Below are 24,149 nucleotides of genomic sequence, written 5' to 3' on the forward strand. Positions count from 1 at the left end.
TGTGTGTGTGTGTGTGTGTGTGTGTGTGTGTGTGTGTGTGTGTGTGTGTGTGTCAGCCAGCCTACCTGTAGAATAGGGCTGGTCTGACCCTGTAAGCTGTGTTCTATTGTGGCTCTGGCCTCCATGGACCCTCCATAGGTTCTCCAGCCCCTCACATCCCCAACAACACGCACCCGTCTCCCCTTACAGTGCAGGTCCACTGACACACTCCTCATGGGCCCTATGGAGGGGAATGAATTAGGGCACTAAGGAGAAGTAGGCTAGTGGAGAAAATGCATAACTGTGTACATACTGAACTTCAAGGAGATTCCAGACATGTCACAGATTGGTTAAGACAGAACGTTACATAGGACATGTTTGACCAATAGCGAACGTTACAAATAGGTCCACTTTCTGTCATTCCGTGACGTTAGCTGGGTTAGTGTGCTAACCTGTGAATTGGGCGGTCAGGGCTGTGTCCAGACTATATGGCAAGTCTGTACGCGGTGATGAGGGAGGGGTCAGAGAGAGCAGCATGGCTAGATGTCCATCGGCTACACTGATGTTCAGGCCAGAGCCCAGCAGCCTATGACCATCCACAGAGAGGTGAGCCCTGGACCTCAGCTGAGACAGCACCCTGCGTGTGGAGCATATGGCCTGGGAGAGGGAGGAGAGGAAAAGGACAGAGGGAAGGGGAGGAAAGGCGGTGGGGTGGGGAGCAAGAGAAAGCGGGTTCGAAGAGAATTGAAATGTACTGCAGGAACACCCACACACCCAAACACACTCAATTCACTGAAGATATTGCCAAAGATATTCAGACTGGGCATAACTCTTTACCTCCATCGTCTGTGGAAAACCTCTCTCTTGAAGCCAAAGCCAACTGTGCCACAGGTTGCCTCTCAGTTCAGTAGCCAATGGACTGTCCTTCAGCTGAAGCCCCAGTCCTGCTAGCTGAGCTCCAAATTGGGACTGAATGGTCAGGTTCCTCACCTGCCCAGAACCAAGCTCTAGCTGGAGGCAGAGCAAAGGCATCATACTGAATACTTATCTAATAAGATACAGTAGAAAAACAGATCGATATATAAGCCAAGGAATCTAAACCTCTAAACCCGCTTTTCACATTATCATGCCAACCTGAACCGTACTGTGTTGGCTTGGATATTGTTTTTTTCACATTGTCCTTTCCAGCCTGGTTCCAGCAACTATGGTCAACCCAGTACAGCTCGGCTCAGGTTGGTTTGGCTTGGATCGTCAGTCTGACGTCTCTAACCTGGATACTGTTGTTCTCTGGCAGTCCCCAGGTCTTCAGAAGTTCCATCGTGTGATTGACAATGCTCTTCACCCTCACCATCCCTTGACACCTCTCTACGGTCATCTCCTCAATGAACTAAAAATAAGTGTTTACCATAAAGACGGACATATACACATACCAAAGACACGTGAAATTGGCTAAAATGAATATGGTGGTATAATCATTATATTGCATTCACTACTACATTCATTATYACTACAAAGAAGGACACATCTTAGGGTACATCTCAATAGTGTACAATTGCTTCTTTGCATTCTTTCCCTGATGTACGCTGTGGTATAAAAAAAGATGCAATGCGTTTACAGACCAGTGCAGATGAAGGAGAGGAGTCTAGGAAAGGAAGCGACTTTAGACTATTGGGATGCAACCCGCCCACCCCCTAGTATACAACAGGGCAGTTTTCTCCGTAGAGATACAATATCATACTTAGGGCCCTGTGTTTTGCGCAATTATGTGCCATGCCTGGATTTTAACCTTTAATTCAAGCTTTTTCATCCAACTGTTCCCTTTTCTTTTGGTCCAGTACCATCCTCAGACAATTGCTATATTTTTTGGTGTGAAATTCTCATTTTTGGATAAGGCTTAAAATGCAGGATAAAATATTGATATGTCACATGATTGCGCAAAACACAGGGCCCTAAATAAGTGTTATATTTAATTATGTGGTTTCCTCTCTAAACAGCTGCTGTTAATCAGGTTACCTGTTGGCTACCCACGATGCAGTAGAGGAGCCAGTGGTAAGAGCCGTTGCCATGGCTCTCTGAGCGCGTCGCCATGGCAGAATTGGCGGGGAGACCCACCCTTTCTAGCAGGGGCACAGAGTGGTTGAGATGGGCTGATGCTTCCTGCCAACCCTGGCAGACACAAACAGAAGTAGACACAGTACTTGAAATGTATTCATTCATCTCTATGTTTATCAGTCAATGAACATGCATTGTTCGGAAGAGGCCGTTCGAAACACTGAAATGTTTGTAATTATGAAATGTATGGAAAAAACAGTAGCCTACCTTTGTTGTTTTCAGTGCCATCAAAGCCTGTAGTTTCTTTTCATCCATCGCCATGGAGACATGGGTGTCTAGGAGTGTCTGGGTGATGCCCAAGGACCAAGAAACTTTCATCTTAACTGGACTACCCCATTCCTATAAAATATTTGGTATACAACATTATAGACCGGAAAATCAAACATTGGTTGAAAATGGATGAAGAGTTAGTAGTTATTAACATAGCAGTGTATGATTAAGTTGCACCTAAGAGCTGATCTAAGTTCAGTTTCGCARTTTTCACCCAAATAGTTCAGGTTATGACATAGGGACGGGAAACTGATCCTAAATCTGTGCTTAGGGGAACTCAGTACCCAGTGCGAGACAGTGTCAAAGCTGTTGGTAGTAGAATAGAATAGAATACTTTAATCAAAATGTGCCGGTACCTGTAGTGCAGTGCAGTTGTTGTGGTACACCACTGCCCCCTTCAGGTTGTCCCTTGTCATCACCGTCGCTGAGCCTCTCACAGCACATTCCCCCAGCTGTAGCTCCACCTCTGTATCGTAGCCCTGTGAGTCTGCCCTACCACTACCGGTCACCACTATCCTACTCTGGCCCGGTATCCCCTCAAGGGCCGTGAGGTTGTGACTGAGGTGTCCCTCTAGCCTCAGCCCAGACCTGGCCCCTGCGGTCAGCCTCAGGGAACCCCTCTGTTGCCCCTCCACACTGGCATCCAAAATGGCCACCCAGATGTTGTGGTCATCTGTTCCCACAGAGCCATTCAGTTGGACCTGGGAGGGGAGGTCAAGACCCTGGGGAAATAAAAGGTGGATGGGAGTGTGATTTTGTGATTTAACMGCATGGCTTTCTTCGGGCATGGATATTCAGTAAGAGAGTGACTTACTTGCTGTCCCAGATCTGTTTGTAGGCGTTGGCTATGGAGCACAAACAGATATGGAACCAGGCTAACTAGATTAGGCTACATACAGTAAGTTGGATATGAAGACTACAAACTTTCCACATTAAATCAAATCCAATTTTATTGGTCACATACATATGGTTGGCAGATGCTAGCGCGTGTGTAGCGAAATGCTTGTGCTTCTAGTTCCAACAGTGCWMRWAMWTCTAACAAGTAATCTAACAATTCCCCAACAACTACCTAATACACACAAATCTAAAGYGATGGAATAAGAATATGTACATATAAATATATAAATATATATATAAGCAAGGTGCAATAGATGGTATAAGGTACAGTGTATACATATGCTTTGAGTAATGTAAGATATGTTAACATTCTTAAAGTGGCATTGTTTAAAGTGACTAGAGATCCATKTATTAAAGTGGCCAGCGATAGTCCCTATGTAGGCAGCATCCTCAGCCTCTCTGAGTTAGTGACTGCCGTTTAGCAGTCTGATGGCCTTGAGATAGAAGCTGTTTTTCAGTCTCTCGGTTTCACTGTTGAAGTCATAGGCATGCGATGAGGATAATCTCRGTATAACGTGTTGCATTTCAATATAAAAAAAAAAAAGAGGATAGCCTACCTGTAGCAACGGACAATCTGACTCTGTAGCCCACTGTGTCCGTCCATTAGACCCCATGTCTCCATTAGCTCTGATATGACACGAGCCAGCTTTAATCAACAGGGCCCCAGTCTGTCCGGGGCCCTCAGGGGCCCAAGCCTCTATGCTGGTCTTCAGGGGGAGGCCCCTGGTCCGGAGCCCAGGGAAGGAGTGTGTCAGGGAGCCAGAGAGGTGTGCTGCCGGACTACAGGACTGGCCCAGCTCCAGAGTAAGATCACGGTTGTCCATCTTTAGAGTACAGTGAACGGCCAGCTGGCAAGGGACCAATGAGAGGAGGCCCTGGAAGGCCAGGGATGCAGGGAGTCCTGTGCTCTGTGGAGAAATGTACATACATGGGCATGCGTTGCTCATGTGCATGTAGACACACAGGCATGTGCACGCGCGCGCACATACACACACGCTGTAAAACACACATGTGCAGTCCCTCAAAGTACATACACACAAACCCTATCTCTAACCACACATCCCAACACTATAAAGCACTATCATGAATTGCCACTTCCCCCCCCAAAAAACTGCAGTTTTCAATTATTCTAACAACACAAAGCCTTTCCTCTATCCATACTGTCAACTCAAGGCAACCCCTCTCCCTTCACTCTCACTTCCCCTCTCCCTTCACTCTCACTCCCCCTCTCCCTTCTCTCACTCCCCCTCTCCCTTCACCTCACTTCCCCTCTAACTTCACTTTCACTCCCCTCTAACTTCACTTCGTCACTCCCTCTACCTTCACTCCTCATTTCATCTCTACTTCACTTTTCACTCCGCCGTTGCTCTTCAAGTCTCACTTCCCCATTCACTCTCACTCTCCCTTCACTCTCACTCCCCATCATTTCACTCTCACTTCCCTCTCCCTTTATCTCACTCCGCCTCTCCCTTCACTCTCACTTCCCCTCTCCCTTCATCTCACTCCCCCTTTCTTCTCCCCCTGTTTCTCTCCCCCTCTCCCCATCCTCGACGTTAACTAAAGCGAAGCCCTCTGTCAGCTGCATCCACAAAGCTCTGTCAATCACACACCACCACCCACCCACCAACAAACCACACACCACACCAACACACACCCCACACACACACACACACACACACACACACACACACTACACACACAACACACACACACACACACACACACACACACACACACACACACACACACAGCTCACAATTAGAGACAAGGAGCTCCCGCTGCTAGTACAAACACCACGGGGCACTGATCTAGACAGAACACATATGGTCTCGCAAACCATCCTATGGGCTACGTCCCAAATGACAACCTATTCAGGATACTATTGTTAACCAGTATTCCCTATATAGTGCGCAACTTTTGACCCTGTTAGGGTGCCATTTGGGGTGCACCCTTGGTGTTCTATCACAGCGACACCCAGTTAAAAATCAGCCCCGAGGTTTGCCTTTGATGAAGACTCCTTCTGAAGTTCTTCAAAGGAGACGGGTGTGTTGATAATATATAGGCGCCCCCCTATTATCATCAAAACCATCTCTTAGCTGGGGTTCCAGCTAGCACAATCAAAGTGGTCATAACTCAGATATCAGGCTGTACCATAGTGGTGATTAATAGCTTAGTCAATGTTATTGTAGTGCATCGTTACCAACTTGTAAGTCGCTCTGGATAAGAGCGTCTGCTAAATGACTTAAATGTAAATGTAAATGTTATAACCGTAATATTTGTGGTAGACAGAGAGAAAGACTTTGTTGATGCAGCAGGGTTGGGGTCAATTCCATTGAAATTCCAGTCAATTCCAGAAGTGCACTGAAACTCCTATTCCATTTCTCTTCAATGCTTTCCAATTGGGAAAATGTGGAATTGGAATTTGGTTTACTTTCTGAATTGACTGGAAATCAAATGGAATAGAACCCAACTCTGCGGTAGGTAGCCTAGTGGTTAAGAACGTTGAGCCAGTAAACCAATGGTTGCTGGTTCAAATACCAGAGCCGGCAAAGTGGAAGGAATCTGCTGTTCTGTCCTTGAGCAATGTAGTTAACCCCCAATATCAACTGCTCCTGGCGTGTGCTGATGATGTTGATTAAGGCAGCCCCCCGCACCTCTCTGATTCAGAGGGGTTGGGTTAAATGCGGAAAGACACATTTTGGATGAATGCATTCCGTTGTGCAACTGACTAGGTTTCCCATTTCCCCAAAAGCTGGCCAAGGCAGAAACATGCAGGCACACAATGGAACTTAGCCCAGCACTAACACATCAGATTCCACTGATCGGTAAGCGGAAACAGATTTGTTTGTGCTCTCCTGGCCAGTGTGTTCTTTACCTGTAGTTCTGGGCAGTAGTGGGTCACATTGACGACCCAGTTAGCCTTATTCTCCTCAGAATCAGCCCTGATCCGGCACTGCCCCAGCTCCAGCTCCACCCCTACCCCAGGGCGTTCACCAGTCGAGATACCCAGGACCAGGGCACTGCGAGGGGGGAGYCCCAGGGCATGGAGCCCCGCCAGGGAGTGACGGATGGAGCTCCTGAGGCTGAGCTGGGGGAGGCAGGAGGATAAGGCCAGGCTGGCGGCCCCCCTCTCCTCTCCCCCGGTGTGGAGGTGTGTGTCCAGACGCGTGGTGCAGCCGGAGCGGATCAAGGAGCCGTTCACTGAGAAGTACGGAGGGAGGAGAGTCTGTGGAGGAGAAACCAAAAGTCAGCAACAACAACCAATATATCAAATCAAATGAAAGTTTATTTGTCACGTGCGCCGAATACCACAGTGAAATGCTTACTTACAGGCTCTAACCGACAGTGCAAAAAAGGTATTAGGTGAACAATAGGTAAGTAAAGAAATAAAAACAACAGTAAAAAGACAGTGAAAAATAACCGTAGCGAGGCTACATACAGGCAACATTTAATCGGGCTGATTGAGGTAGTATGTACATGTAGATATGGTTAAAGTGACTATGCATATATGATAAACAGAGAGTAGCAGTAGCGTAAAATAGGGGTTGTCGGGTGGTGGGTGGCGGGTGGCGGGACACAATGCAGATAGCCCGGTTCGCCAATGTGCGGTGGCACCGGTTAGTCGGGTCAATTGAGGTAGTATGTACATGAATGTATAGTTAAAGTGACTATGCATATATGATAAACAGAGAGTAGCAGCAGCGTAAAAGAGGGTTTGGGGTAAACAATGCAAATAYTRCGGGTAGCCAGTTGATTACCTGTTCAGGAGTCTTAGGGCTTGGGGGTAAAAATATTGAGAAGCCTTTTCGTCCTAGACTTGGCACTCCGGTACCGCTTGTAGTAGTAGTAGAGAGAACAGTCTATGACTGGGGTGGCTGGGGTCTTTGACAATTTTTAGGGCCTTCCTCTGACACCGCCTGGTGTAGAGGTCCTGGATGGCAGGAAGCTTGGCTCCAGTGATGTACTGGGCCGTACGCATTACCCTCTGTAGTGCCTTGCGGTCCGAGGCCGAGCAGTTCCCGTACCAGGCAGTGATGCAACCAGTCAGGATGCTCTCGATGTTGCAGCTGTAGAACCTTTTGAGGATCTGAYYACCCATGCCAAATCTTTCTAGTTTCCTGAGGGGGAATAGGCTTTGTCGTGCCCTTTTCACGACTGTCTTGTTGTGTTAGGACCATTCTAGTTTGTTGGTGATGTGGACACCAAGGAACTTGAAGCTCTCAACCTGCTCCACTACAGCAAWGTAGGCCTYCCACTGTTGTGTCGTCTGCAAACTTAATGATGGTGTTGGAGTCGTGCCTGGCCATGCAGTCGTGGGTGAACAGGGAGTACAGGAGGGGACTGAGCACGCACCCCTGGGGAGCTCCAGTGTTGAGGATCAGCGTGGCAGATGTGTTGCTACCTACCCTCACCACCTGGGGGCGGCCCGTCAGGAAGTCCAGGATCCAGTTGCAGAGGGAGGTGTTTAGTCCCAGGATCCTTAGCTTTGTGATGAGCTTTGAGGGTACTATGGTGTTGAACGCTGAGCTGTAGTRAATGAATAGCATTCTCACATAGGTGTTCCTTTTGTCCAGGTGGGAAAGGGCAGTGTGGAGTGCAATAGAGATTGCATCATCTGTGGATCTGTTTGGGCGGTATGCAAATTGGAGTSGGTKTAGGGTTTCTGGGATAATTGTGTTGATGTGAGCCATGACCAGCCTTTCAAAGCACTTCATGGCTAAATAAGACAGTCAAATTTGCAATAGCATTATTTTGTGTGTGTTTTTGTGCTGAAATCAAATAATTATAAAAGATACATATGAACTGACACATCATCAACAACATCACACACCTATATAGCCCCTGTATATACCCTCGTTATTGTTATTTTAATGTTACTTTTGATTCGATTTTTACTTTAGTTTATTAAGTAAATATTTTTTCACTATTTCTTGAACTGCATTGTTGGTTAAGGGCTTGTAAGTAAGCATTTCACAGTAAGGTCTACACCTGCTGTATTTGGGCACGTGTGACAAATAAAATGTGATTTGATTTGATTGGTCCTGGGTTCTAAATGTGAGACAGCATTACCCCATGTMTCAGCGATATGCCATGCTGTAAAGGAAAGCGGAGGCTCATCTTTCTGSTGAAGATTCCTCACTTCCTGCTTTCTGTCGCTGGGAAACATGTTTGAGGTCACTTGTAAAATCAATTTGATTGATTGATTTCCTGTTCCCTCCATGTTTCCACCTCTCTACTCATAGAAATAGAATGACATTGATTAGAATGGGTATGCCCGTTCTAGTAATTCTATTTCTATGTCTCTACCTTAAGTAGGTTACAGCGCTGACGGACAACCAGGGTCCATGTCCTTCTTTGTTCCCCTCTATGTAGACTAGTCCCGTGGGTCAGCATGGAACACGTATCACTCTCCAGCTCCACCTGTGCCTGAGTGYGCCCCGCAAACACGCTCAGGGTGGCGTCCTCTGGTATCCCAGCATGCTTTAGGGTGGCAAGGTCATGTTGGAGGACGGCCCTGAGGGCGGCGTTTGGGGATTGGCCGAGGGCCTCCCAAGTCGCCGTGACGTCCAGGTTGGCCGAGTGGGCGTCCAAGGAAACCCGGGCGTTCCCGGAGAGGGAGGCGCGTCGGAGCTGGGCTGACCCGTGCAGGTCAACACTTTCTGGGATGGAGGAMGCGGAGAGAGTGGCCCATTGGTGGTGGAGGGTCCAGCCCAGCTCAGCCCGGCTTTCTCTCAGTAGCAAGGATAACAGGCAGTGGAGAGAATCCTGGTTGTTTTCAAGATCCACAGTACCCCTAAGGCCGTCTTTCACAGCGCTTCCTATTATGGTCATAGATGTCCTGCTTGGTGCTAGTGCCCCTTCCCCTTCAGTGATCCGCACCCAGGCCACCCGCACCTCTCCCCCGCACTGTGTCGACACCACCAGGCTGGATCTGACCGAGTCACACACCCCGCTCACTTCCACCCAGAGGTAACACCACCGCTCTGCCCTAACACGACCTCTAACCTCGGCCTTGTGTGTGACATGAGGAGTCCCATACTCAACCAGGCCGTGCCATGCATAGAGCCCTGCCGCCTCCTGCCTCAGCCCCCCACTAAGGTCCACCCTCCAGAGGCCAACCACCGACCCGAACCCCAGGCTCCATCGCTTAGGCCCAGGCCGGAGCAGAAGCCTGAGGCTAGAGTGGGAGGGTAGCCCCAGAGAGAGCTGCAGTAGCCGGGAGGAGTGGGTGAGGTTGGCCCTGAGCTCGGCCTGACCCGTGGGGCTGTAGCAGCCTTTGGCCTGTGCGGTGATGCTAGGGTAGGCTAACGCTAGGCCGTAGCAGAGCCTGCTGCTGTGTGGTCTCTCGGAGCGAAAGGCGCGTACCTCCACAGGTCGACCAGCGACGCTTCCGGAGCACTGGGCCGAGAGGCGGTCATTATCGGGACCGTTGGTGGCGTACCCCGTGCAGCTCATCTGTGAAAACAGAGACCCCCGTCYACAAAGTTTGTTTATTAAAGGGGGAGCAGTGGGAGAAGATGGAGGAATTTAACACAGACAGTATGGCACATGAGTTGGAGCGCACGGTTCCTATTCTTCTTTGGAYTGAAAACAACTATGATATCAGAGGCTCTTCACTACAGAACTAGAAGCAATTGAGCAAATGCATTTTCCTTTTTCAAGTCAAATTTGCATGGCTTACAAAAGTGTCTACTTGACTACTGTAGAAACACTGTTGGTATGGTACTGAGGGATTATAGAAATGGAATACAATTATGATAGAAATGGAATACAAGTCTTGTGATATTTGAATTTGTTGCAATGTTGGAAATGTGTTTTTGAGTGATTTTCCAATGTACAAATGTGTTAGTCACCTGCAATGATGTAGGTATCATTCCTTTGAGTTGCCTCAGGTGGTGCAATAGAGACACAGTCAGGTTGGCAGCGTTGTTCCCCTTGCCAGCTTCCACTAGGACGTCCACCATCTTCTGTTCTTCAACTGCTATGGCCAACCCTGCACTCAAACGCTCTGTCTCCTCCTACAGTCAGAGGTCATGAAAATTATTTTGCTCATTAACTATTAAACTGAAAATACTGTAATACATAGAAGTAAAGACTGAATTATGAATGTCTTTCATGGCTTGAAACCTGAAAATCAAATGAATTTCTATTCTTATAATTATTAAAGCCTTAGCTTGAAGCATCTTTGATACATCTTCTTCGATATCTTGATAAGTTATCTCCAGGAATATGTCAAAAATCAAGTTCAATGCAGCGTTCTTAACAACAATAGAGTAGCGAGAAAGAAGAGAAAGGATGAGGAAGAAGAGGATGAAGCTGCACCTGATAGTGCCCTGTAGCCTGGATGGAGCTGGGCAGGCCTCTTTGGACCAGGGCCTTGCTTTGGTGCTGTACCCTGGTTTGGAGCTCCCATCGTGGGGAGGCCCCGCCAGTCCTGGCCCTCTCAAACTCAGCCTTCAGGCCATGAGCCCCGGTCTGTAGTTCTGCCAGCACTGAGAGCCTGCCCTCCTCCTGGGTCCAGCTCACCTGGGCACCGCTGTTACCTGGTATACCTAAAACATTGGTGACAGACAATGGTACACAATGGATTTATGTCATTTACCAATACTTGAAAGGGCTTATGATAAACAGGGCATGTGACACATTATTTTTACAACAGATTACGGTTTCATATTATCATATTAATTGAGGATATCTAAGGAGAGAAAGTGTGGAGGTGAAAGGAGCATAGAAGTAGGACATCTGAGGAGAGGGAAGAGGGAATGGGGGAGTAGAGACTCAAAGTGACTATAACATGTGACAGACGGAGGGGGTCACCTGCAGTATGGAGCCAGCGGGAGGAGTGAGAGAGCTGGGCGTTGACTCCACCCCTCGCCTGACTGCCCAATCGGCGGCTCATATTCACACACAGAGACTCCTCCCCTGCCCGAGCGCACAACCAATCACTGGCCGCGTCAGGCTCTTTCCCCAGCATGCCATCCTCTTCCTCCCGGGTGTCTCCTTGGTCCTGTTGATGACTCAGCTCCACACTGTACACAGCCTTACTCACTGTCACTCTCAGCTGCCCTGCAACACACATGTACACTTCATAGTACTGAATAATACATTTGTGTGTGTGTGTGTGTGTGTGTGTGTGTGTGTGTGTGTGTGTGTGTGTGTGGTGTGTGTGTGTGTGTGTGTGTGTGTGTGTGTGTGTGTGTGTGGTGTGGTGTGCGTGTGGTGTGTGTGTGTGTGTGTGTGGAACGTGTTTAACTATTCTTGTGGGACCAGAATCCCTAAGAATATTGTGTGTGTGTGTGTGTGTGTGCGTGTGTGTTTCACCATTTATACAGCATTAACATGGAAAATACACAAACCTGGGTTCGCCATGGCACTTCTCGAGACAAGACCAGATGAATGAGTCTCAATCACTTCTTATGTCAAATAGATCCATACCTTCAGTGAGCCAGTCTGACTGCCCCAGGGTTCCTTCCAGACTCAGGGCAGGAGGCAGAGCAGTGAGGCTAGGTAAGGAGTGCCTCAGGCCGCCCGTGACAGCCATCCGGAGGCCCGGGGAACCAGGGGAGTGCTCCAATGAGCCAGCCACCTGGGCCTGCAGGACCTCCCCTCCCTGGTCATAGGAACCATGCATGGAGAGTCTGGAAGGAGATAGACAGGGAGAGATGAGAAGGTATGGAGGTACTATGAACGATTACAATTAGGATACAGAGTGAGAAAGCATGGGGAGGGATACAGCAAAACTGTGGTTAAGACAGACAGACCTGTCCTAAGTACACACTGTATGTAGCTACTTGATAGACTAGTATTTATATATTCTTAATTCCATTCCTATACTTAGATTCATGTGTATTGGGTATATATTGTTAGATATTACTGCACTGTCGGAGCTAGAAGCACAAGCATTCCGCTACACCTGCAGTAACATCTGCACATACCATGTGTATGTGGCCAATAACATTTGATTTGATTTAGTGAGAATGCACTCACTTATCTGAGGATATGTTGGCAGACATGTTGAGTTGCAGCTCAGTGGCTGAAGTAGGTAGTAGAGTCTGGAGCAGGGCCAGACGTATACTCAGGGCTCTGGTGTCTCTCTGTAGGGAGTGGGAGAGCTGGGCCTCCAGCAGGGCTCTGTCCTTCCCATCAGCCCTCACACACAGAGAGCTGCTCACTCCGCCGTCCACCATAGACGTGTCTGCAGTGAGCCGGGCCTGGAGAATACAAAACGTAAAGTTACGAATACTAAACCCATTAGAAACCACGAGATACGCTGACCAAAAAACAAAAAAAGCGACATATTTTTTTATTTATATACCTCGTCGATTAAGGGATTCAAATGTCAACCTTTGAAAAAGCACATTAGCAACCCACCTCCAATGTTTTAAGGATCTTGGATTGGAAGGGATGTGTGAGCGAGGAATACAGACCAATTCTGTCTGATGAGCCATTCAGATTAACAGAAAACTGATGGAGAAAAAGAAACACATTGTTAATGATTGATAAGTGCTGTAATCATAAATAAGCAATATTTTTTATTTAAGTGGTGAATGAATAGTTACTCTTACCTGACACTCCTGCCGGTTGATTCCTACTTTGCCTCTCACTAGGTAATCAAACACACGGTTATTTTTCGGATTCCAGGACACATCTCCTTCCAGTATGGCCGACGAAGGGAGCTTCAACTGAAATAGCTAAGAAAGTCATGGGTCCAGCACAATAGTTTTTTCCTCTCCTTGTCTCCCTTCCTTGGAAAGGTGAAATCAAATTCCCAGTGGACATCCATCATATTCCCCTATCGTTTTTATCATATTACTGCACAAGTGACAAGATGAAGAAGTCTTTTCACACTATTGGGATGAAACTCCACACTTCCTTTCTGGTAATGTCAACACAAACAGTGCATTCGGGAAGTATTCAGACCCCTTCCCTTTTTCCAAATATTTTACGTTACAGCCTAATTCTAAAATGAATTCAATAAATAAACATCCTTATCAATCTACACACAATAACCCATAATGACAAAGCGAAAACAGATTTTTAGCCACTTTTGCAAATGTATTAAAAATAAAAAAACAGAAATACCTTATTTATATATGTCACGCCCTGACCTTAGAGATCCTTATTATTCTCTATGTTATTTTGTTTGGTGTCATCAATAAAGTTACGATGTACGCCTACCAGGCTGCACGCCTACCACGCTGRGCCTTGGTCCACTCATCATTCTACTACAAACGAGAGCTGTTACAATATAAGTATTCAGACCCTTTGCTATGAGACTCAAAATTGAGGTGAGGTGCATCCTGTTTCCATTGATCATCCTTGAGATGTTTCTACAACTTGATTGGAGTCCACCTGTGGTAAATTCAATTGATTGGACATGATTTGGAAAGGCACACACCTGTCTATATAAGATCCCACAGTTGACAGTGCATGTCGGAGCAAAAACCAAGCCATGAGGTTGACGCAATTGTCCGTAGAGCTCCGAGACAGGATTGTGTTGAGGCACAGATCGGGGGAAGGGTACCAAAAACATTCTGCAGCAGTTAACGTCCCCAATGTCCCCTTTTATGGTAGAGTGGCCAGACGGTAGCCACTCCTCAGTAAAAGGCACATGACAGCCCGATTGGAGTTTGCCAAAAGGCACTTAAAGGACTCTCAGACCATGAACAAAAAAAAAACTCTGGTCTGATGAAACCAAGATTGAACTCATTAGCCTGAATGCCAAATGTCATGTCTGGAGGAAACCTGGCACCATCCCTACGGTGAAGCATGGTGGTGGCAGCAGCATCATGCTGTTGGGAAGTTTTTAGCAGCAGGGACTGGGAGACAAGTCTGGATCGAGGGAAAGATGAACGGAGTAAAGTACAGAGAGATCATTGATGAAAACTTGCTCCAGAGGGGTGAGGACCTCAGACTGGGGCAAAGGTTCACCTTCCAACAGAACAATGACCCAAAGCACACAGCCTAGACAATGCATGAGTGGCTTCGGGACAAGTCTCTGAATATCCTTTTGTGGCCCAGCCAGAGACCTGAAAAATAGCTGTGCAACGACGCTCCCCATCCAACCTGACAGAGCTTGAGAGGATCTGCTGAGAAGAATGGGAGAAACTCCCCAAATACAGGTGGGTCAAGCTTGCAGCATCATACCCAAGAAGACTCGAGGCTGTAATCGCTGCCAAAGGTGCTTCAACAAAGTACTGAGTAAAGGGTCAGAATAATGTGATGTATGCCCCAAAAATATATATACATTTGCAAAAATTTAATTATAGAGTATTGTGTGTAGATTTTAGAATAAGGCTGTAACGTAACAAAATGTGGAAAAAGTCAAGGGGTCTGAATACTTTCAGAATGCACTGTATAGGGCTCTATTTTTGGCTGGTGTTAAGGCGGCACTAGTGTCAAAAGATGTTAGTTTGCAATTTCGTCATGTGAAAACTGATGGGGTGGAAATATTTGAGGTGGTCGAATTGCTGCAAAGAAACRACTACTTAAGGACACCAATAAGAAGAAGATACTTGCATTGGCCAAGAAACACGAGCAATGGACATTAGAACGGTGGAAATATGCCCTTTGGTCTGATGAGTCCAAGTTTTTGATTTTTGGTTCCAACCGCCGTGTCTTTGTGAGACGCAGAGTAGGTGAACGGATGATTTCTGCATGTGTGGTTCCCAKTGTGAATCATGGAGGAGGAGGTGTGATGGTGTGGGTGTGCTTTGCTGGTGACACTGTCTGTGATTTAATTTGAATTTAAGGCACACTTAACCAACATGGCTACCACAGCATTCTGCAGCGATACGCCATCCCATCTGGTTTGCGCTTAGTGGGACTATCATTTGTTTTTAAACAGGACAATGACCCAACACACCTCCAGGCTGTGTAAGGGCTATTTGARCAAGAAGGAGAGTGATGGAGTGCTGCATCAGATGACCTGGCCTCCACAATCACCCGACCTCAACCCAATTGAGATGGTTTGGGATGAGTTGGACCACAGGGTGAAGAACAAGCAGCCAACAAGTGCTCAGCATATGTGGGAACTCCTTCAAGACTGTTGGCAAGGCATTCCAGGTGAAGCTGTTTGAGAGAATGCCAAGCGTGTGCAAAGCTGTCATCAAGGCAAAAGGTGGCTACTTTGAAGAATCTAAAATCTAAAATCTATTTTGATTTGTTTAACATTTTATTGGTCACTACATGATTTCATATMTGTTATTTCATCGTTTTGATGTCTTCACTATTATTCTACGATGTAGAAAATAGTAAAAATAAAGAAAAACCCTTGAATGAGTAGGTGTGTCCAAACTTTTGACTGGTACTGTATATATATTTGTTTATTTTTTTCTTTACAAAAAATATATGGGTGATCTATCACAATATATCTGTAATATTAAAGCTGATCTAACCCCCCCCCCCCCCCAATAATAAAAAAAAAAGGGTGTGACATAGCCAAGTTGTTGTTGTTGTTTAGCATTTCATTAGAATTATTCATTCTCTTTTTAGGGCTAATCAATAATTACTTTAATCTTGCTTATTGACCATGTTTGGCATGTCCATGCTCAGCCATAATGCAATTTACAGTAGACCTAGACCCTATATCAGTGTGAATACTATTGAAGCCATGCAATTACTTAGAACAATGTGGACTGCAAATTGTTTCAAGCTAACCTATTTAGCAAAGATAGGTCTACATTTTGTTATTTCGTTTCTGTAAGCTATTTATTAAGAAACTATAACAGAGTAAAATTGGAATTGGAGTTGATTCCACGGCAATACATAAAAGACTGTTGAAGCAACCACATATTTCGCAATGGATCACGTTCTGATTGGCCAGTGAGGGGCCAAGCCTGGACACACCAACAACTTCTTCATTCATCAAAACATAGCCTTTTTGCGCCAACAAGTGCAGCAATAATTTTGATCATGAAAAATATTTCTGACACACCCCTGAACCTATAGCGCAATCGCCTGCACTTAGATTTACCATTGCGTTAGATTTGTTAAAATAGAGCCCTCAWTAACACTGCTCAATGGAATACAGTACCAGTCAAAAGTTTGGACACACCTWCTCATTCAAGGGTTTTTCTTAATTTTTTACTATTATCTACATTGTAGAATAATTGTGAAGACATCTAAACTTTGAAATAACARAWWTGGAATCATGCAGTAACCAAGCTGTCATCAAGGCAAAGGGTGGCTACTTTGAAGAATCTAAAATCTAAAATCTATTTTGATTTGTTTAACACTTTTTTGGTTACTACATGATTCCATATGTGTTATTTCATAGTGTTGATGTCTTCACTATTCTTCTACAATATATAAAATAGTAAAAATAAAGAAAACCCCTTGAATGAGTAGGTGTGTCCAAACTTTGACTGGTACTGTATATTATATTATAATTATATATTATACTGTTTATATTATTTAAAGTCTCTCTTATAGAATCTGCCTTACCTGGAGTAGATGGGTGAGGTTGGCTCGAACTTTGACCCTATGCTGAGGTAAATCTGAGGGGTTCAACTGAATTTGTCCAAGGAACGTCAGTCTGTCCTTCTTCCCGATCCGAACCCTCCCTCGCACCTCTCTCTGCGTCTGTAGAGAAATATGGCGGCCATAGTCTTTTATAGAGAACTTTTTCACCCACAGGATCTCTATGGGTATAGCAGACATAAAATTGGACTCAAGTACAGCGCTACCAACTCATTCTCCACARGTGCTCTGCTACAAGCCTGTTTTGTTAGACTGAAATTCAATTTAGTCATTTAACGTACCATTGTTTTTATCAAAACAGACTGTTGATGTCTTGAAATGTGATGGGTATCAATCACCCTACCTGATTGCTAAACATTGTGACACACACTTCAGAGTCTGGAGGGATGACGTCATAGCTGAACGTGTGGGTCAAGGAGGAACACACCTGCAGAAGATACAAATAGAAGAAACCAATAGAAGACAACATCACTGAGAAAGATTGACTAATGACTGTTGTATTAACCTTTCCTATAGCAATTCAGGGCTTGTATTCAAAGAGCGTCTCAAACTACGGGTGCTGATCCAGGATCTGTTTTTAGATCATAATGAATGAGGGTCGTTCTTGAATTGCGGTGGCATTTTGCGTCCCTTGCCTTTGCAACCATGAAAAAAAACACTTTAAAATAGCAAATAGTTACACATCATACATGTTTCTGTTTGTATTGAACTGTTTACCAATGACAATAATCCAATTTGGTTATACTGCAACACTTTATGTTTATAGATTGTTAAAGTAGTTAAGGTAAGCAAATTGGCTTGTCCCAGTAGTGATGTGTAGAGTTATAGTGATATTTGGGGGATTTTGAGATATCTACAGGCAGTCAGTCAATTATTTGCACCTTTGATAAAGATGAGCAAGAAAGACTGTAAAAAAAATAAATAATACAAATACTGAGCGCCTGTCACGCCTGCTCCCGCTCTCCCTCTCTGGCGCTCGAGGGCATCAGGCTGCCCTTCATTACACACACCTGTCACCATCATTACGCGCAGCAGCACTCATTGGATTCACATGGACTCCTTCCCTTTGTCGATTGCCCCGTCTATAACTGTCTACTCCCCCATTTGTTCCCTGTGTCTGCATTAATGTCGTTATGTGTTTACGGCCAGACGCTGTRCTGTCCTCTTCCATGTCCGGTGATAATTATATGTTCACTCCCTGTACCTGCTTCTCATCTCTACCAGCGTCGATCCTTACAGCTACATTGTATTCCCCACCAAAAAAGGGAAAATTATATTATTTTATGCTAATACAATTGCTCAGAGAAATATATTTTATTTAACAAGTAATTGAACAAAATTCTCAAAAAGATAGGGCTGAAGATTATTGTCACACCTGTTTCAATATTTTGCGTCCACTGGTCCTGGGGCCCTTGTTAAGGTCAACGGCATTATGAAGCGCCGGCCAGAGGGAAGCCTCTCAAACTGAGGGTGTAGAGGGTGGGAGGGGTCACCAACGACAGCCAGTGTCTTCCTTTTGGTTGCCTTGTGGAACAGAKTGCTCAAATGTGCCTGTGGTCGACCAATTACTTTGCTGGCTGTGTTTACTATTCTGGTCAGTTTGCTTTTGCTCCTCACACTCAGATTACCAGACTGTCATATTGAATGTGAGGATGCTCACCACCAAGCTGCTGTACACCCTCTCCAGAACATCCTGGCTGACCCCAAACCCCTTTAATTTCCTGATTAAGAACAGACGTTGCCTTGCTTTAAAAAGAAATACACTCTGCATTCTCTGTAAAACTTAGCTTGTTATCATTTTGTGTCCCTAGGTATTTAAAACACTCAACCACCTCTACTGGTTGGTCATTCAGAGAGAGTGGTTGGGGACAGTTGTTGCCATTGATGATCAGCTCCTTTGTCTTTTCCACATTGATGTGGAGGAAACTTGACCGGCACCATTCTTGAAGGTTGTTGGTCTGTTTAAAATAGATGTCCCCATCTGACTTGGTATCTTTTAWAAAAGAGTCCTACCAGAGCCATGTCATCCGCATACTTAAAAAGGCTTACATTGTTTCCTTGGCTCTTCATCTCGTTAGTGTAGATAGAGAACAACAACGGTGAAAGGACACACCCCTGGGGAGCCCCTGTGTTCAGGGTCAGTTCATCAGAGAGGGCCKCATTCATGGGGATCCTGTCACGCCCTGACCTRAGAGATCCTTTTTATGTCTCTATTTTGGTTTGGTCAAGGTGTGAGTTGGGGTGGGTATTCTATGTTCTATTATTTGTATTTCTATGTTTTGGCCGGGTAGGGTTCTCAATCAGGGACAGCTYTCTATCGTTGTCTCTAATTGAGAACCATACTTAGGTAMCCCTTTTTACCACGTGTCTTTGTGGGAGGTTGACTTTGTTTATGGCACATAGCCATTAGCTTCACGGTTTGTTTTGTAGTGTTTATTGTTTTTGTTCGGTGTCTTTTCTAATAAAAAGAAAATGTACGCTGACCACGCTGTACTTTGGTCTACTTCATTTGACGGGCGTGACAGATCCTCTGTGGGCGGTCAATTAAAAAGTCCTTGATCCAATTTTCATTTTTTTTGCATACAATATATCTCAGTATTTGTATTATTTATTTTATACAGTTTTTTCTGCTCATCTTTATCATAAGTGCCAATAATTTTGGACCTGACCGTATTTATTATTTTGAAGGCTAGAAAGTGAACAAAATTATTTAATATCTTGTATAAATCAATAAAAACAAAGAAGGCTATTAAAATACTTATTTTTTATTAGTATAATAATTAGTAATTAGTATAATAATAGTATAATAATAATGATTTTCAAGGCGGTAAACACCGATGACATAAAAGGGAGGCCTTTTATGTCATCGGTGTTTACCGCCTTGAAAATCACTTATTACAATGATATACAAGTACCTTGAGCATTCCCTCCAGTGGAAAACTGTTATCGGAGGAGGGGTATATGTTAAATAAAATGATTAGCTAATAACACCCTTTTAGTATGTCTTCAAATTGAGGATTCCATTGATAATTTGGTGTCTAAATCCAAAGTGTCACTTTCYTGTTGCACAATTTAAATGAAGGGAAATAACAATGTGAGCAAAATTATTAATCATATGCCTTTAGTAAATCGTTTTTAAAGGGTTAATGACCTTAGATTTGACCATCTGTGGCCTCCACTTAAGAAAATCCTCAATAACCTAACATTTCTCATGGYTGTTACCATCATTGGTGTTACTACTCCTACTGGTGACACAATGTTATCATAAAGGTCAAAATTATTTAAAGTCATTAAGCTTCCATATTGGTTGATTTAGAATGGGAAGGTGTACCTAAATACATTTAAATAACTACAAATTCAGGAACAACCATATGATTATATTGACATTAGTAGGACCTGATCCTAGATCAGCACTCCTACTCTGAGACCTTTGTAAATATGGGCCCAGAAACATGAGTGGTCCTGGACTCACAAAAGGGCTGGGTTGCTGGTATCCCAGGGTGAGAGTATGAATGATGTCTCTGTTGCTATAGAGATGGGCTTTGGATTCCAGGATGTAAAGGCCCTTGTGGAGGTCGACAGTGAAAGTCTCCTGGAGAAGGAAGCTCTGGAGAAAGTTCTGGAACGGCTGTCTGTTAGCGGGATGGGAGGGGGAATTACAACTTAATTTTTTGTCAGGATTACAATGCAATTTAACCATCATTCTTTATCCTCATCAACATTCTCATCGTCATCAAGTTATATTTAATCACACTCATAAAGAGCACCAGTAAGTGGATACATACCGAAGGAATAGCAACGCTCTCTTCTGATAAATGTGTTTGTCCTTCCTGAGCTCCTCCACTCCTCCCTCTAACTCCAACTCCATAGATGGGCTTTTGGGCTCTGATAAGGTCATCTTCATCATCACCATCCTCTTCCTTAAATTCTGCAATGAGTCATACGCCACGGTGATATGCTATGTTAGATATGCAAAGAAAACTGTAGCTTAAAAAAAGACTGGGAAAAATGTGACTGGTTGATGACTGTCAATTCTTGCATGACGCTAGCTCACTTAATCCCTGTGGRGTGGTGTTCCTTTTAGGACACCCTGAGCCTCAAGCCTCACCCCTCCTTCAGTGGAGGCTGGTGGGAGGAYCTATAGGAGGACGGGCTCATTGTACAGTCTGGAATGGAATGAAGCGGAGCCAAATGTGGTTTCCATATGTTTGATGTGTTTGATACCATTCCATTCATTCCATTCCWGCCACTACAATGAGCCTGTCCTCCTATAGCTCCGCCCACCAGCCTCCTCTGCCCTCCTGAATCYTCAACCATAAACCAACAAATCATTGCCAAAAATATGAATGGTTGATAACTGCCAATTTGTGCATGATGCTAGCTAGCTTACTCACTTACTGTACGCACGGTGTACATTTTAGGACATGCTAATCCTGACACTTCATCCTTTCCGCCTACCTTGTCCAGGGTAGTGAGTCCTGCGGTGAGGCTGAGGTTGTATTTGCCGTAGCTGGAGGCCAGCTGCAGGGTCCTGCCCTGCTTGGTGTTCTCCAGGGAGAGGTCTCCCCTCAGGGCAGGGCTCCACACAGAGCTGATGGTGCAGGAGGCCTTCAGACCCTGTTTAGCCACCATACCCCAACCAACTGCCTGGAACACAACAGAACCAGCACAAAATCGCACTTAGGGTATGGGTTCTACATGGAAKCTTTTTCAACAAAAACTGATGAATACTGGTATGGTCCAAACTTGATGACTGTGTCTAGAGATGGTGCCAGTCCAGAGTAAGGTATCCCTTGCTTTGAAATACATGCCATTGTTGAATATGTCAAAGACTAGCAGGAAGCTCCATACTTTGAGGTATGTGACAGCGGGTGCGTAGAGGTGTAGGCGGGCCTCTCTGTCCCGGCTTCTGTCTCTGTAATAGCCCTCCAGCACGAGGTTACGGACGGTCAGCCACTTGCGGGCAGTGAGTTCAGAGGTCAACTGGTAGATGTGGCGCTGGGGCTGACTCAGCTTGTGCGTGGTGTACATGTAGAGCCAGGGAGTGTCCATGTTGAACATACCTGGAGACAGCACACTCACAGTTARACACACGGATGGCCACGCATAGAGACACACACACATGACATTGCATAGCACAGTAAATAAAGCCCTTCAATCTTCCATTACCTTCCCAATTTCTGAACATGGCTTTGGAGGTGTCTTTCCAGTGTAGTCCAGCCACCAGAGGCATCTGGTCGTTGTAGTTCACTTTGAGGTGGGTGCTGCTCTCGGCCCCCCTCTGCCTCAGGTGAGAGTGCATGAGCTGGGTCTTGTAGTTCAGCCGCTTGTCAGGGACCTGCAGACTGAACTGGAGGAAAGGTTGGGTGGCGTATTGTATAGTGGTGAATTACATTTCTGTTTTGTTATTGCTGAATGTACATAAGAGACCTGCCCATGCCCAAGGACAAGCCACTCATAATCTCAAAGTACAAACACACCAAAAACACGAGGCATTTATCACTCGACTACTCTAGTTGACAGAAACTCTCAATTGTCATTAATTGCGTTAAATTGTCCCCTGATGATTAATATTGGAGGTAGAGAAAAAGAGATGATAGATACGATAGATAGAGATAGCACCGCTTCTATTATCTCTATTTCTATCTCCAGGGTGCAAACAATGCAGRATGTTACATGCTGTATTCATTATGGTAAACCTGATGATTTGCCATGTCACYAGATCATATACCACGGTCATAGAAATGGACGTACTAGATAGTAGATRAATAGAGATAAACCTGTGGTGTGTACCTCAAGGGCATAGCTGGTAAGGTTGTGTCTGGACTGGTTCCTGAAGGACTGGCTGAGGAGGAGGCGGTGCTTGTTGTTGATCTCGTCCCAGTGTTTCCCATAGCTCACATCCACACTAGACTTGGTGTGGCTGGGACTCTCCTCGTGTCTCAGCTGGACCTGGAAGGATAGAGAGGGATAGGATGAGTGGTGAGAGGAAATTATTCTATTCTAGTCTAMTCTATTCCTATCCTTTGACAACTTGAGTAACTAGTGAGTAGATGGRGCATGGCTCCAATGGCTCGGTCAGAGCATAATGTTTGCAACACCAATAACAACAGATAGGGAATGGAAGCGCCTAAACATTTGAGTCCTGCCCAACCAGGTACTGTAGGCCTATGAGGTAACAATTTGAACAAACCTAAAACACGGTATGATATTAAACATGTCCTTGCGGTTACCAATGGTTACCTTGTGGTTCATGTGGGCTGTGGTAGAGCAGTAGAACTCGTGTTCAGCCCTCATGCGGTACGTCTGGTTGGGCTCCCTCTCACTCCTCAGGCTCTGGGACGTGTGGCACTCCTGACGCAAGTGTCGGGAGTCCTCTGTGGAAGGTCAAAGTTCAGCAAACCCCAAAGTGACAGATAGTGGCTTCAGAGCGGAGCTCCACCGTGTGCCTTAGAGAGGCTGCATGGCAAAGTACCACTCACCTCGCAGMCCATATTTGAGCCTCAGTGCAGAGCTCCACAGTGGGCCCTTCTGCTCCATCAGCCCTAGAATCCTGCTGCCCACCACTCCAGGCAGTAGGAGCTCCGCCTCCACTGAGTACTGTCTCCGCCCATCATCCAGCCTCCTCTCCAAAACCACTGTGGATAACCAACCAATAATGATGGCTTTACTATGACTTTACTTTTTCTGCCCAGTAACAGGCTTATAAAACACTCAATAGACAGTATTGGATCAAGTTTTCAATAGTCTATAACCTGAGAAGGAGGCAGCTTCTCTGAACACATTCTTCAGAGTGGCAGACAGGCTGGTCTTTCTGCCCAGTCCGCGAGTGACGTTAGCAGAGAGGATCATGGGACGGCTTTCCGCACCCACTTTGGCCTCTAGATGATAACGCAGCCTTTGCTCTGAGAGGAGGGTCTGGGAGTCAATCAGTCCCTGTGGAAACCAAATGCACCATGTGAAATAAACATTGATAGTGATAACCACATTGTTTACATTGATAAACCATTGTTGGGTTTAGAGCTTGCAAGGCATTTCACTGTACTTGTGCCCGTGACATTAAAACTTGAAACTTGAAAAAATGTTAATGGTTGATTCAGGACGKTCCACAAGACAACAAAATCTCCAAACCTCCCCCTTACCATGACGTAATACTGATGAACGTTGTCTATCAGAAGCTCAAGTTGACCGGTCCATATGTTCCCCACTTGGTCAAGTTGCCCTGACAAAACAACACCATTGGTGTCAAGTTTTGCAATCGCAAGTCAAGTCAGTTTAAGATRATTGTAGCTAGTTCAGAACTGGGTTCAAATAGAATCGGTTAATTGTTTGCYTGAGCCTGCCAGATGGGCACAATTTGCACTTTTGGGACCATTCTATGAGTTTGATTGTGCCAAACAAGCAAAGCT

At 45.3% G+C, this 24,149-nt stretch overlaps 1 protein-coding gene across 1 annotated transcript in view; it reads right to left on the reverse strand.

The window, feature by feature from the left end:
* LOC111956807 (uncharacterized) overlaps window positions 1-24,149 on the reverse strand; it is a 67,448-nt gene that overhangs the window by 16,409 nt on the left and 26,890 nt on the right. The window contains exons 23-51 of the mRNA XM_023977443.1: window positions 23,883-23,962; window positions 23,496-23,676; window positions 23,223-23,378; window positions 22,984-23,117; window positions 22,534-22,692; window positions 21,910-22,090; window positions 21,592-21,803; window positions 21,199-21,387; window positions 20,526-20,668; window positions 20,213-20,372; window positions 17,084-17,167; window positions 16,705-16,842; window positions 12,825-12,941; window positions 12,631-12,723; window positions 12,247-12,470; window positions 11,695-11,897; window positions 11,077-11,325; window positions 10,582-10,811; window positions 10,113-10,277; window positions 9,625-9,714; window positions 6,134-6,484; window positions 3,816-4,166; window positions 2,718-3,083; window positions 2,299-2,430; window positions 1,993-2,145; window positions 1,250-1,366; window positions 817-990; window positions 432-636; window positions 66-220 (exon numbers count right to left, since the gene is read on the reverse strand). Coding sequence (XP_023833211.1) covers window positions 66-220; window positions 432-636; window positions 817-990; window positions 1,250-1,366; window positions 1,993-2,145; window positions 2,299-2,430; window positions 2,718-3,083; window positions 3,816-4,166; window positions 6,134-6,484; window positions 9,625-9,714; window positions 10,113-10,277; window positions 10,582-10,811; window positions 11,077-11,325; window positions 11,695-11,897; window positions 12,247-12,470; window positions 12,631-12,723; window positions 12,825-12,941; window positions 16,705-16,842; window positions 17,084-17,167; window positions 20,213-20,372; window positions 20,526-20,668; window positions 21,199-21,387; window positions 21,592-21,803; window positions 21,910-22,090; window positions 22,534-22,692; window positions 22,984-23,117; window positions 23,223-23,378; window positions 23,496-23,676; window positions 23,883-23,962 — 5,192 coding nt within the window. The remainder of the gene's footprint in view (window positions 1-65; window positions 221-431; window positions 637-816; window positions 991-1,249; window positions 1,367-1,992; window positions 2,146-2,298; window positions 2,431-2,717; window positions 3,084-3,815; window positions 4,167-6,133; window positions 6,485-9,624; window positions 9,715-10,112; window positions 10,278-10,581; window positions 10,812-11,076; window positions 11,326-11,694; window positions 11,898-12,246; window positions 12,471-12,630; window positions 12,724-12,824; window positions 12,942-16,704; window positions 16,843-17,083; window positions 17,168-20,212; window positions 20,373-20,525; window positions 20,669-21,198; window positions 21,388-21,591; window positions 21,804-21,909; window positions 22,091-22,533; window positions 22,693-22,983; window positions 23,118-23,222; window positions 23,379-23,495; window positions 23,677-23,882; window positions 23,963-24,149) is intronic.

This window comes from Salvelinus sp. IW2-2015, linkage group LG32 (assembly GCF_002910315.2).
Source record: "Salvelinus sp. IW2-2015 linkage group LG32, ASM291031v2, whole genome shotgun sequence".
NCBI classification, from domain to species: Eukaryota; Metazoa; Chordata; class Actinopteri; order Salmoniformes; family Salmonidae; genus Salvelinus; species Salvelinus sp. IW2-2015.